The sequence below is a fragment of the Canis lupus genome, chromosome 20, assembly GCF_003254725.2.
Source record: "Canis lupus dingo isolate Sandy chromosome 20, ASM325472v2, whole genome shotgun sequence".
Classification (NCBI taxonomy): domain Eukaryota; kingdom Metazoa; phylum Chordata; class Mammalia; order Carnivora; family Canidae; genus Canis; species Canis lupus.
The window spans coordinates 22735833-22749346 of NC_064262.1; the positions used below are offsets into that span (position 1 = coordinate 22735833).

Consider the following 13514-nt stretch of genomic DNA (forward strand, 5'->3'; position numbering starts at 1 on the left):
CTCCATGCACTGGAAGCCTGACGTTGGATTCGATCCCGGGTCTCCAGGATTGTGCCCTGGGCCAAAGGCAGGCATCAAACCGCTGCGCCACCCAGGGATCCCTAGAGTGTGCTTTTAAGTGAACATAATGCTCAATACATGTACTGCCACTGTGGAATGTGGCTTTAATCTAGTGGAGTGCAGTATACATGCTATAAAATACAGACTTCCTTGGATAGAGGTTTTGTTAATGGCCAGAAATGACCTGACTGATCATTGGTTTCTTCCATAGCCAAAAATTGTTGTATATTTTAAGTCATTCTATTTGTTTATATTTTAATGAATCCATAGTACCCATTTTCCATACAGTATTTTTCCTAGAAAAGTATTTTTCTCCCTTTGACTTAGTTACATAGCTTCCTTGATTTATGGCTCTGAATCCTGAAGGTAGTTTTCCTTTCCACTGAAAAACAGATTACAAAGTAAATATCCAACATGAATAGTTTTATAGGGAAGATGAAATGTGCAGAAAGAGTGAAAGTGAGTCCTGAGACTGCATTTCTTCCTGAGTCTGGAATCTTCTAAACAAATTATTGCTAAGTGATAGTTTCTTAAGAAAAAACAAACAAAGACCATTTACCACTGATTACTGGTTGTGTAGAGATAAAAACATTTACCCTTCTGGGTTATACTTGAGATACAACAGCTGTCTGAAAGTAGGGTACAGTCGCTGAGTGAGTTGCCTTTCTAGTCAACAAGTTCTTTTAACTTTTTACTGAGGAATCTCTACCCCAAACTTGGGGCTCTAACTCACAAGCCCAAAATCAAGCATCGCATGTTCTACCAACTGAGCCAGCCAGGTGCCCCTCCAGTTAACAAGTTTTATGCTGGGCCAGTATGAAGGGTTTTCTCCGAAAGCAGTGTGTCCCCAGGTAGCGAGTGACAAAAGAACAGCATTTTGGATTATACACCAGACTCAGACTTGTGGATAGTTTAAGGAAAATGTCTTTAATACCGAACACTTGCTGATCTCTTTTTTTAAGCCTTTTAATTTCTCTAGCAAGGCTCACTAATTAACATTTGATAACACTATTTAGCACCTATTATATCTCATTCAGTTACAGAAAACAAAATACTTGTTTTTCATTTGACAAACTGATATTATTTCTCCATTTCCAATAAATCTTTTAAAAATATCAATATATGTCATATATCATATAAAATACAAATAGCAAATCATGATGAGGGAGTCAAATATCTGAGGTTCAGGAATCCATGTCCTACAGAAAAGAAAGTCGGCCAAGCTTCTGTCTTTCAAACAAGTTGGTAAAGGCCTTTTTTCTCAAGTTTCTCAACAAGCCACCTGAGCATCTTGAAATTGAGTCTGTACCTCATTTAATTGTACACTGCCATATTTCTCATTTCCTTGTTTTACAGTGAGGACAGGGTAATTGAGCATTATTTGAAAATCAAAGGTCTGACTCGAGGTCAAGCTGTGGTTCAGTAAGTATCTGTCTTTTCTTTTGCTTACATAGAATTTTAATGTCTTCTGTTGTGTGGTTTGTGTATATATCATCTCTCATTTGGTTAGAATTGCCTTGCTATGAATTATAAAATGCCTTGGGTCATTCCATAGTTGATGTCATCAATTCAGATACCTGCCAGTGCTAGGCAGGTTGCAAAACTGAGAAATCTAGGCCAGGTATAGGGCAATAGGGAATGATGGGGACTGAGGTAAACTGGAGATCTATTGCCCTGGGTAGAGGCAAGGTGATTCTGCTTCAGAAATCAAGCCTAAAGCTGTAAGATCTGATATTTTCTAAGAAAAGCTGGAAATTCTGATTTTTAAAATCCAATTTTAAGCACTGCAAAGTAATTTTAAGAAAATGTTGTTACAATGCAAGCCAAACAAAACCTATCTGGAGGTCATCTTTGGTTGCCTGGTTTGTGCCTCTACTTTGAGTGGAGCATACAGTGTTGGTGTTAAATAATCTGTGTCTTCTTGCTGCCAAGAACAGACCAGAGCGATATATTTCTGCATTTTAGACTTACAGAGTTACCATCCATTTATTTATATATTTTTTTAAGATTTATTAAAATTAGCGAGGAGCCCTGTTGTGGGACTCAATCCCAGGGCCCTGAAATCATGTCCTGAGCTGAAACCAAGCGTCACAGGCTTAACCAACTGAGCCACCGAGGCCCCCCACCTTCTATTTATTAACAGTAGTTCACAAGCTACATTAAATTTTTAAAATTATAAGAACTACATTTATAATTTTGTAATTTTAAAATTATAAAAATTAATATAGCATCATTGCTTTAGTAATTGTAGAATGACTCTTACAGCCAAAGATGTTCTTAAATACCTGCTGAGTATAGCTTAAAGCATGTGAGAACTGAAATAAGGACTTAGACATGGCCTTTCCCCTGGTTAGTGTATAGATTTCCCTCACACCTCTACATCTTGCACTAATCTCCTTTTTATCACAACACACCTTCTGTGGTCTTTAAGGCAGAAATAAAAAATGGGCAATTCTGAAGTTAAATCCTTGACATTTTAACTGACTATTTTTTGGGAGGGTAGTGGGTGGTAACATCCCTGAAGGATGTTAGGTAAGGCTAATGAGCATGTTATGAAGTATCCTTGTTTAGATGCAGAGGCCTTTTACTTCCCTTGATTATTACTGTTGTGGTTCCAAATAAGAGACTAACTTGGTGGTTAAGACTCTAGACTAGGGAATCCAACTCACTTTGTTAGAACCTTGGTGGTGCAGGGTACTTGCTGCTTGCTGTTGGGACATTTACCTAACCTCTTATATTCATCTACATATAGGTCATTTGCTTTTTTAAAAAGCATCAAATTATTGATTACAAACCCCAGAGCAACTGATATTCAAAATGTCATTAAAAAGTTCACTCATGCTAGAGAGGAATCTCAATTCTTTGTGAGCAGAGGGGAAGTTATACACTATTTCACACCATAAAACCTTAGAAATACACAATAAATACTTGTTGACTTAGAATTAGTAAATGGAGTAGATGGAGAAATCATTGTCTTAATTTTTATTTTGAGGGGCATATATTTTAAAATGAGATTGATATAAATAAAATTCATCCTTTTTTGGTACCTGTTTCTTAGAATTTAGACTTAAGAGTTAAGTATACGTTTCAAAGAATTTACCACAATCAGTAATGGAACCACTTTATTTTTTTTAACTATTTATGTACATATGTATATATGTAATTTCTACACCCAACATGGAGTTCCAGCTCACAACTCAAGATCAAGAACTATGTGCTCTACTGACTGAGCCAGCCAGACGCTCCACAATTGCTTGATTTTTTACTTGTTATGAGCATGACCCAAAGTTGATTCTCATTGCTTTGTATCATTAAGTATTTAGTTTAAAAAAAAATACTTCTAATTTGGGTTGATGATACAGTACAGTATGTTTTTAAGCCATAGAAATCTTAATGTGTAGAAAAAGACGTTTCTTGTAGCTTTCTGAAATTGAAGTTTTGTTAGCAACTTCCTAACATTTGGGTAAGAATGGAGTATTCTATTTCTACTCTAGTCAAAGACATTAGCCATGTAGTAATGAGAAAAGTAGATACAAATTGCATTTCTCTTCTTTTTCTTTTTTTTTTTAAGACTTATTTATTTATTTGAGAGAAAGAGTGCATGAGTGGGGTGGAAGGGCAAAGGGAGAGGGAGAGAGAATCTTAGGCAGAGACTCCCTGCTGAGCACAGAGCCCTATACAGGCTGGATCTCAGGATCCTGAGATCATGACCTAAGCTGAAATCAAGAATCAGGCACTTAACTGAACTACCCAGGTACCCCACAAATTATGTTTCTATACCTCACTTTTCCCAAAACGGTCCTCTAATTTATTAAGAGATTGTAATATATATTCATTTTTCATAGGTATATGAAAATAGTAGAAGCTCTACCCACGTATGGAGTCCATTATTATGCTGTAAAGGTAAATACTTTTGCATAACAAAACTTTCATAATGCCCATCTTAGTTTATGAGTTAGTGAGTGGCAGCAACTTCTGAAATTACATAAATTAATATTATATGTATGCAAATTGTCTCTATAATTTTCAACATTTAAAATATGATTGATTTTCTTAAAAAAAAAATAAAGGCCTGATTATATCTTGTTATTTGTAGCAAATTAGCAAGTTTGTTATTTTTGAAAAATACTTGTTACATTCAGATGTTTTCCCAAAACAGCTATTAATCCTAACATACACAAATTACTCTCTTTTGGTACATCTGTTCCTTTTACTTGTTTTTGCTGCTATTTCTCTTCCCCAATTGTTCACCTGTCTAATGCTATGAAGTACTCACTTGACAGTGCCTTTATATGAGAATCATACACTTGCCACTGTCATTTTAAGAGCTTCATAAAATTCTCAAATTTTTGCAGGATTTACAATACCAATTTTCAATTGGTATGCTCCATATTTGTGAAGTATTTTCAAGCAGAGAGAGATTGATTAAGAAATATTTTGAGATAGTAAAGGATAAAGCACCATTAAGAAGGGAGTCTTGAAAAAAAAAAAAAAAAAAAAGAAGGGAGTCTTGTTTGAAAGGAATAATGTTACCATTGATTAATCTGGAGTGACTTTTCAAGTTATGATAGTATTTACAATTCAGAATGGGGGGGCTAAATAATAAATACTTACATAATAAGGACACCTTGTATTGAAAGTATGTACCAATTCAACTTTAGCTTTTCATGATTCTTAGTTTATTTGCATATGTTTAAGCCTAAATATGTACCTCAAAGTGATGATTCAAACATCCTGCCATTGAATCATACAGTTCTCTAAAAGAGCTTTTCAGTATTCCCATGTTCATTGTTAAATGGATTATAAACCTCAGATTTGGAGTCACTTTTCTCATCTTTGTAATTCTTTGGAAACTTCTCTATTATAGCTGGTTATTAATCAAAAGAATAGAGAGTTTTTTTCTTCTTTCTTTCTTTTTTTTTCCCCCAATGGATAACTGGCTTTATACTGGGGATTAATTTTACTTTTTACTTCTTCTCTCCAACTGTTTAGTCAAGACAGTAATGGTTAAAAAAAAAAAAAAAAGGCAGTAATGGTTCATTCTTTTTTATGGCATTAATGGTATTGGTCTGTTTTTTAACTTTCAGATCTTATTTGAAGGCATTTTAATAACAAGTTAGGTTTTTAAGTAATGTTTTGTTTACCAAGATAGCTTTATTTTCACTTGCTGATATTTGTTAAACAGTTAGGACTTGGTTCTCATGCTTTCTGTCTTCCAGGATAAACAAGGACTTCCTTGGTGGCTTGGAATCAGCTATAAAGGAATCGGCCAGTATGATTTGCAAGATAAAGTAAAACCTCGGAAAGTAAGTGTGAATCATTTTAGACATTTTGGAGAACTTGAGGTATTCTGGATTTGGCAACATTACTTTAATGGGCACCAAATAGTCTCAGACAAGTAACTTTGACTGGTGAAGCCATAGGTTCGGAGAAGGCTCAGGTCAAGTGAAAAATACTTTTTACAAATAATTTATGTACCCTTTACACAGCAATTCCACATCTGATCATTTATTCTAAGGAAATAAAGTTTTGCACAAAGATTTAACTCTAAGGATGTGGATCCTAACTTCATTTATAGATGCATACAATTTGGGGCACCTGGGTGGCTCAGTCAGTTAAGTGTCTGCCTTCACCTCAGGTCATGATCCCAGGGTCCTGGGATCCAGCCCCATGTTGCGCTCTCTGCTCAGTGGAGCCCCTGCTTCTCTCTCTCCCTCTCCCTGCTGCTCTGCCTACTTGTGCGCTCTCTCTCTCTCTCTCTCTCTCTCTCTGTGTCAAATAAATAAATAACAATATTTTTAAAAAATAAAAAATAAAATAAATGCATACAATTATATTTCTATTTTAACATCATATGAAAAAGATGATGACATTTGTTTTCCAAATTTTATATATGTTATATAGGCATGAAATATTTATTTATATACATAATTATGTATAATGTTAAAATATATTTATATATAAATTGCATATATACGTACATACATTTGCAAACATATGCTTACTGACACTGGATGGATACACAGGTGGATGAATTGTGAAGACATAAACCAGGATCTTTGGTGCCTGTTCCGGCTCAGTAATACAGTTATGACTGACCTTTTTACTATTGCTGCTGTTTTCACTTATCTTTGGTTCACAATTTTCCACACTAAACATGTCTGCTTTTTCAAGAGAAGAATAAGTTATGGGCTGTTTGTTAAAGGTCACACTCTATCAGGTTTGGGTTTTCCAGAGCTAATAAATTACGTTATTTTCAATTTGAACTTTGGCTGTGAAGCTCTTTCTCTTGATCCAAACACAGACATATAATACATTTTCACCCATATGAGAATGGATGAGTCCACATAGCCACCCGCTTGCACTGGCCTGCTGTGTCTTATAATGACACAATGGCTTATGCAGGCTGCCCTGGTTGGTTTTTGCCACCCTCCCTGTGCTCTGCTGCCATCGCCGGGAGTCATGGCAGTGAAACAATGACCTATAATAGCAGACCATGTGTTATCACACCCCGACATCGCAGCCTTGAATAACTCCTATCATTTCCATCTGTCTTATGCTTTAATGTCTATTAGAAAAATAGCCATATTCATCATAAAGTGGCCCTTGTAATCATACCACAGTGTTCTTCATCTTCTGTGTGTTTTTCCCAGCTTCTATCAATGCTCACAATCTTTCTTTGAGTTAAAATAATTAAGTTCATCTTTTCTCCTCATTTTATGATTGTGAAGCTGACACAGGCAACACAAAGGGGTGGCCCAGCGCTCGCCCTCTTCCAATGGCAATCCTATCGTCCTAGAGGCAGGCTAGCTGGGCATTGAGGCTTCTTATTGGAAATTATTTCTTTTTAAGATTTTATTTATTTATTTATTTGAGACAGAGTGAACGAGAAAGTGAGAGAGAGCACAAGTGGGGGGAGGAGCCAAGGGAGAGGGAGAAGCAGGCTCTCCACTGAGCAGGGAGCCCCATGCAGAGCTCAAACCAGGGACCTCTGGACCATGACCTAAGCCAAAGGCAGATGTTTACCCAGCTAAGGCACCAGATTCCCCTGGAAATTATTATTAAGAATGATGAAACATCATTTCACAACTAATATCCATCTGTGTGTGAGACAGTAAGACCACATGTAGTAATCATATAATAATATTGTGTCTTTCTAAGCCCTGTGACCAAAATCATTTGAAGTAAGGTCTACTTACTTAATTTCCAGGAGGAATATGAATAATGTTGTTCATACTTGAAAATTTGCCTAATTTCTAGTAAATAATGTTAGAAATGATGGGCATACAATTTTTTTTCAAAATCCTTTTTCTTTATAGTTTTTTTTTAACCAAAAGTTATACATAGCCAATGTAAAAACAAAGAAACAGAAACATATCAGTTAGGGCAGGAAGTCCTTATGCAATCCCCATCCCTTCCCCTCGATAATCACTGTCAAGAGAATGATACTGGTTCATTGAATCTTTGTCAGTGTCTATCCTAGGCTTTTCAGAGAGAGAAATCTTTCTGTGTGCACTATATCATACCATATCCTATTTCTCCAGATTACTTTATAAACACATCTCTTTTCACTCTAGCTGCCCAGTATCCATTATGTGGAAACACAGAATTCATTTAACTGATTCGCTTAGATGACATTATGGTTGTTAACCATAATGGGGGTCCATGGCAGGGGGAAGGAACATAATGAATCCCAGTCAAGGCATATAACTATTCTCTAGTTTATCTATTTAATAAAACAAAATTGCTGCTTATCATGTTTTCTTGAGGTAGACCTCAACTTATATTAATATTTTTGGTAATTTATTTCTCCCCCACATTTTACTTTAAGAAATAACATTTAGGAGTCTCACTGGTTTTGCTGAATCTCGCATGTAATAACTTAAATCGACTCACAAGTCATCTCTTAGCTATCATGGCTTCATGAAATTGAGAATCCTGCAGAATATAAATGTACTTGCTAAAAACGACCAGGCTTTCTCCCAAAATAATGGTGAATCAGAATCTGCGCAGTATATACTGCAACTAATTTCCTCGCCATTGCTCATGACTCACAGCCCTTTCTTTACATTCACAGTTTCATAGGAATTGGTCAATATTGTTTGACACTGATCACAATCAGGCTTGCTTGTTCATCCCAGAGTTTAGACAAGGATCAGAAGACACTCTTTTTTTTGATTGACAGAGTTTTCTCTTTCATTTTCAAGACGTGCCTTATTCAATTCAAATAGGACCATAAAACAGGCCATCTTGTGTTATCCCTGCCTTGTCTTCTCTTTCTTGCTTATTTTTGCAGGTGTTCACGCTGTACCACTGTTTACTTCCTCCTCCTTCTTTAAAATACAACAATGGATTTTGCTTCCATTGTTTATTTTTCCATGGCCAAACAACCTACGGGTTTAATTGGAGGGAGGATGTTCTACAAGTCACTGCCCTGGCCCAGTTGGTACAAATGAAAGAAGCCATAATTTAAAGGGCTGTGAGCATTAACTTGTAAAAAGGAGAATCATGCTTCAGCTGTTTGCATGGTTTATGTACTCAACAAGTTACCAGTGGCCGAGCAGGATTGAAGGTCAGATTGGCAAACTCTGAAACAAAGGCTGGAATGGGAGGCCTTGGAGATGCTGAGCCTCTTGAACTGCTTACTGGGTTATAATTATGTGGCTTAAAAACAGGCCAGAAGAGGAAGATTTGCCAATAATAAGAGAGACTAATACCAAAGGCTATTTTGAAAAAAGGTTGGTCCGAGACCCACAAGTTGGAGCTTTCGGTCCTTTCCATGTACTGTCTATTAGTTGGAGCCTATGAATGTGAGGAACTGTGTTGGTTGTACCTGCCATAGCATCCAGCAAGTGCTCTTCGTGTATTTTGGCCATAAGGCTTTTGCCGAGTTGTTTCCAGGCTATGTAGTATAATGATGGAGAGCAAGAATTCGGGAAGCAACCCAAAGCCTGTCCTTGGTGTCCATTTGCTGTGTGACCTTGGGCATGTTGTTTCATCTCTCTTTAAACTCAGTTTATTTATCTGCACCATGGTAATGCCACCAATGGCGCAGGGTATTTGCAAGAATTACATGAGATTATATTCACCACCGTGCCTGTTACACAGTTATCACTCCGCAACTGGTTGTTGTTCATTGGTAGTGACAGATAAAGACAATTTAAAAAGGTATGAGAAATCCTCAGGGTTAGAGAAGAGCCCAACATTGCTAGACTCGTAGCCTTAGCAGTCTAAGAGTTGACACTCAGATATCATGTTTTCATAGACTCTTATAAGCACTCTGTGCCAGTTTATTAACCATGATGCCCTAAGGCATGATGCAAATTAAAAGAAATTTAAAATTCTGAGTAACAAACCACAAAAATTCAGAGTATTAAAAATTGAGATCACAGGAAGGTTTTTTTTCTTTTTAATTCTCCCTTTATGCATAAAATGTGTCATTGCAAACTCTTATGGAATGTGAAAACATACCAGAACTCAACTTAATTTCAAATTGTAGGACAATGGAACTTAAAAACAGTGAAATTTTACATTAAAAAAAAAAAGCAAGCTTGTGTTCCTAATAGGTTTTTGTTGTTTGTTCAGTATTTCAAGGAAAAATGACATTTCTTCACAAAGAGGTAGGGTGGGTCATTGGCTAAGTGAAGTATTGATATATGTCATGACTGATTTGTACCTCCCCCCCAGCAAATTATTTGACCTGGGAAAACCAGACTCTGTCAGATGAGCGAAATAAAAAAGGCATGCCAAAAAAATAAATAAATAAATAAAAATAAAAATAAAAAAGGCATGCCAGCCAAAATGTCATCCTCAGACCTTAGTGGGATAAAATATCTTTCAAGATTAGTATCTTTGTGCATTATAACTGCTAACAAAGTCTTGTGATTTGCATCATCACCCGGGGGCATTTCAGGGTGGGGAAAGGGTTCTTAACTTCTGTTAACTGATTTTTCTTGGAATTCCCAAATGCCTAGAGCCAAATGAATTAAGTCACAAGGACAAAAGTCTTCCTGTTTCTTTGTCCTAAAAATAAGGGGTCCATTTCATTTAAACTCAGCTGCTTGCTTACTTTTCTAAGCCAGCCATCTTGACATTTCTCACCACTCCAGTTTTTCCCCCCTGCTGCCACATTACCAGGGAGCTGGATAGGGATGCTCCTTCTAACACTGCTTAAATTCTGGATGCACTTAGCTGCAGGAGAAGAAGGAACATTTGCTGTCCAGTCACACTTTCTACGTCAGTACATAATAAAGTATGGTGTGAAACAAAAGAATGGAGTTACAGAATGTCAACTAGAGACCGGTCCATCCTGTTTGTAAAGTGTATAATTAAGCTCCAGCCACACCAATAATCAATCTGATTGTTAAAGCCTTCTGCAGAGTCGCTGGGAGGAGAGCTCAAATCCTACAGCATGGGTTTGAAATAAGAACCAGTCCTGCACTCCTACTTACCGGTTGGCTGACCTGGAGCTGTCACTCAGTGTTTCTGGGTCTTTATTTCCTCAACTTTCAAATTCCAACAATTCTGTCTGCCTTATCTACCTCAAAGATCATTGTGAGGATCCAGTGGGTTAGTGAATTCTTTTACCGAGTAGATACTTTTTTTTCCTTCACATCTTATTCTAATCTATAGAACACCATAGATTTGTTTTTCTTCCCTTCCTGTAAGCTAATCACAGGATTTTAAGCAGTTCTTCTAAGATAGGGAGCTCTCAAAGAATCGGTTGGGCATTGGTGAGTCTCCATTTCCATTTCACAACTGGCAAGCAGATGGAAAGAATTCAAGGCAAACAGCCTGATTAGTCATAAAATCTAATTGCAAGGGAGGCTGGGAAGGGTAGTCTTTAGGTGGGTGGCCATGGGCAAAGCCATAACTCAGAGTGTTCTGTTACTAAAAGAAGGAGGGAAAAAAGATCCTGAGGGTGATAAGTAGTTTCTGCCACATTGTGTTTATTTCCTCTGAAGTCTTTCAGGGGGATGGTTAGTGAGAAACTAATGAGTGAGCAGAGAAATAAAACATGATGACAAATTTTGAATAGCTTCTGATGGAAACAAAATGGAGGAGCAATAATGTGATGAGTGTGGAACACTCAGTGGGTTCATGGAAGGCCATTGAGAAAGGTGACATTTAAGCTGGATCCTGAAGGGTGAGAAGGAATCTGGCCATGCAGAATGGGTTGGCACCTTCTCGTCGGAGAAGAGCGTATGCTGATGGGACGGAGGTAGGCTCATCATAAAACTGAGAGGGGATCATTGTAGCTAGAGCTTAAAGGCTGAGGGTTTTCTCTATAGAAACAGAAGATGATGTTTGAAGAAGAGGAAGTGGCTGCTGTACAGGCAAAACCATTCAATTTCATTATTTAATCTGTTAGTTTTTATTTCTAGGCATTTACCAAATGGCTGAATTGTTGGCACAGAGAAATGAAAGATAGCGCTTTTAAAGGATTGACTCATCCAAATGCTGAGAAAACCAACTAATAAATTGGTTTTTGCATTGTGAAAAAAATGTTCTAGGAAGGTGCAAAAAAAAAAAAAAAACAGTAAAAGGTTCTTTGCTTTGTACTTACGACTAAAGATTGGTTTGGTTTTAATGCACTCATCCTTAGGGAATAAATTTCGAACAAGAGAGTAGAGAGTACAGTGTACCCAGTTTGGGGGTTATTTTAACAGCAACAACAAAAAAATGTATTGAGCCCATGCTGTTTACAAGGACCCTGAGCTAGTACTTTAAATTCTTTATTCTGTTTAAGGAAAAAAACCAAGTCCCTGTCCTTAAGGATCTGACCACCCATCTGGAAAGACAGAATTATATCCAAAGTTAGGGTTTTATTGAAATATTTAATAACTGGGCTTAGTTACCAAGCTATGAGAAAAGACGCCAGTTGTAATGTCCAAAAGGGCCATGCAGGTGCCCCTGAGCAGTGGGGTTACCTCATACACATTGGGTGAGCACTCTATTGCCCATATTGATGGGAAGTCATTAGGTCAGCCCTGGGAGGTTAGAGATTCGGCCACAGGAATCTGGGGAGATTGCAATCCTGTTGGACAATCAGAATTTTATACTAGGCATTCCTGATGCCCAAAGCTTCTTTATCTAAACTTTTTCTAAAATACTCAGAATATTGTACTCCTTGTTGGAAGGTTATGCTATCACACCTCAAAATGTAATTTTTGCTACCTGGGTGTGTCCCATTTGGGTATGTTATAAAATTTTTGTTCAGCACACCTGACACTATTAGCATGGCCTCTAGTGGATAACAGTTGCATTTAGAAAATCTGAACAGCCATTTCTTCCTAAAGGGGTTACCTAACTGAGAAAAATAGGACCCCAGTGTTCGTTATTTTAGAGGAAACATTTCATCTTCTACATCAACACACTCTACCTATCAAAGCATAGGTGTATCACCAAAAATTATCCTCTGAGTCAGGCTTTGTCAGTCTCTGCACTGTTGACATTTGGAGCCAGATAATTTTGTCCTGAGTATGGCATGATATTCAGCAGTGTCCCTGGCTTCTACCCAGCAGATGCTTGTAGCACCCATCCCTGCAGTGTGATACCCACAAATGTCTCCAGATATCACCAAATGGCCCAAGGGTTGTGGATGAGAGTACGGAGGAAATCATCACTGGTTGAGAACCACTAGTGTGAGTGACATTTGAGGGTCCCTGAGCCCTCTTCTGCCAATGGCTGTCATAATTCTGGGTTATTTTTTTTCCCCATGAGGTTGATCTGAGAATTACTCCGTTTTTGTTAACATAACCAATGTCCAGTGAGTCCTCTTCCCAGATAGTAGAGGCAGGATGGTGTGTTTTGCTTAGGCACTGGGGTTTTGGGAGCCTGGTTATGCCTGAATGTGACTAACAGATCTCCCCCCATTTAGGTTTGTGACCTTGGACAATTTATGTAAATCTCTCTGAGCCTCAGTTGTCTGTCTTACAAAATGAGGCTCTAAGTAGTAACTCCCCGTAGGGTTGTTGGGCAGACTTTCAGTCACATAAGCATTTGGTGGATAGAAGGATGGCTGGATAGAAGATGGTCAGTTTGGCTTTCTAAAAGCCCACAAGCCTGCAGAATTCTGTCTTTGTGGGACTCCAGAAGGCAAAACATATCCCCAGCTTAATCATGCATACTAACAGTATATTCATCAAGTATAACTTTTTTAAAAAATGGAAAAAGAAATAGATCAGTAATATAGTGATTTGGTTTTGCTTCAAGTTACAGCAGGGGATCACCCAATATGAGTCATTGTTTGATGTACAGTCATACACTACAGCGGAGACTATCCCAAATTTAGTCATTTCCAGGTGAACTTGCAGTTAAATGATTAACCTATATTACAGTGCTATTAAAAAAAAAAAAAAGAGCTTCTGATCATGCTTTTCCCATCCTTGCCTGGTGTTACACTTTTGGGTGACATCTAATTTTGAATTGTTAAGATTCAAAAGGCAGTTTGA

At 37.4% G+C, this 13514-nt stretch overlaps 1 protein-coding gene across 7 annotated transcripts in view; it reads left to right on the top strand.

The window, feature by feature from the left end:
* FRMD4B (FERM domain containing 4B) overlaps positions 1-13514 on the top strand; it is a 321458-nt gene that overhangs the window by 281000 nt on the left and 26944 nt on the right. For all 7 annotated transcript variants that reach the window (XM_049097558.1, XM_049097557.1, XM_049097560.1 and 4 more), the window contains 3 exons: positions 1417-1482; positions 3906-3963; positions 5280-5366. In XM_049097558.1, the coding sequence (XP_048953515.1) occupies positions 1417-1482; positions 3906-3963; positions 5280-5366 (211 nt within the window). The remainder of the gene's footprint in view (positions 1-1416; positions 1483-3905; positions 3964-5279; positions 5367-13514) is intronic.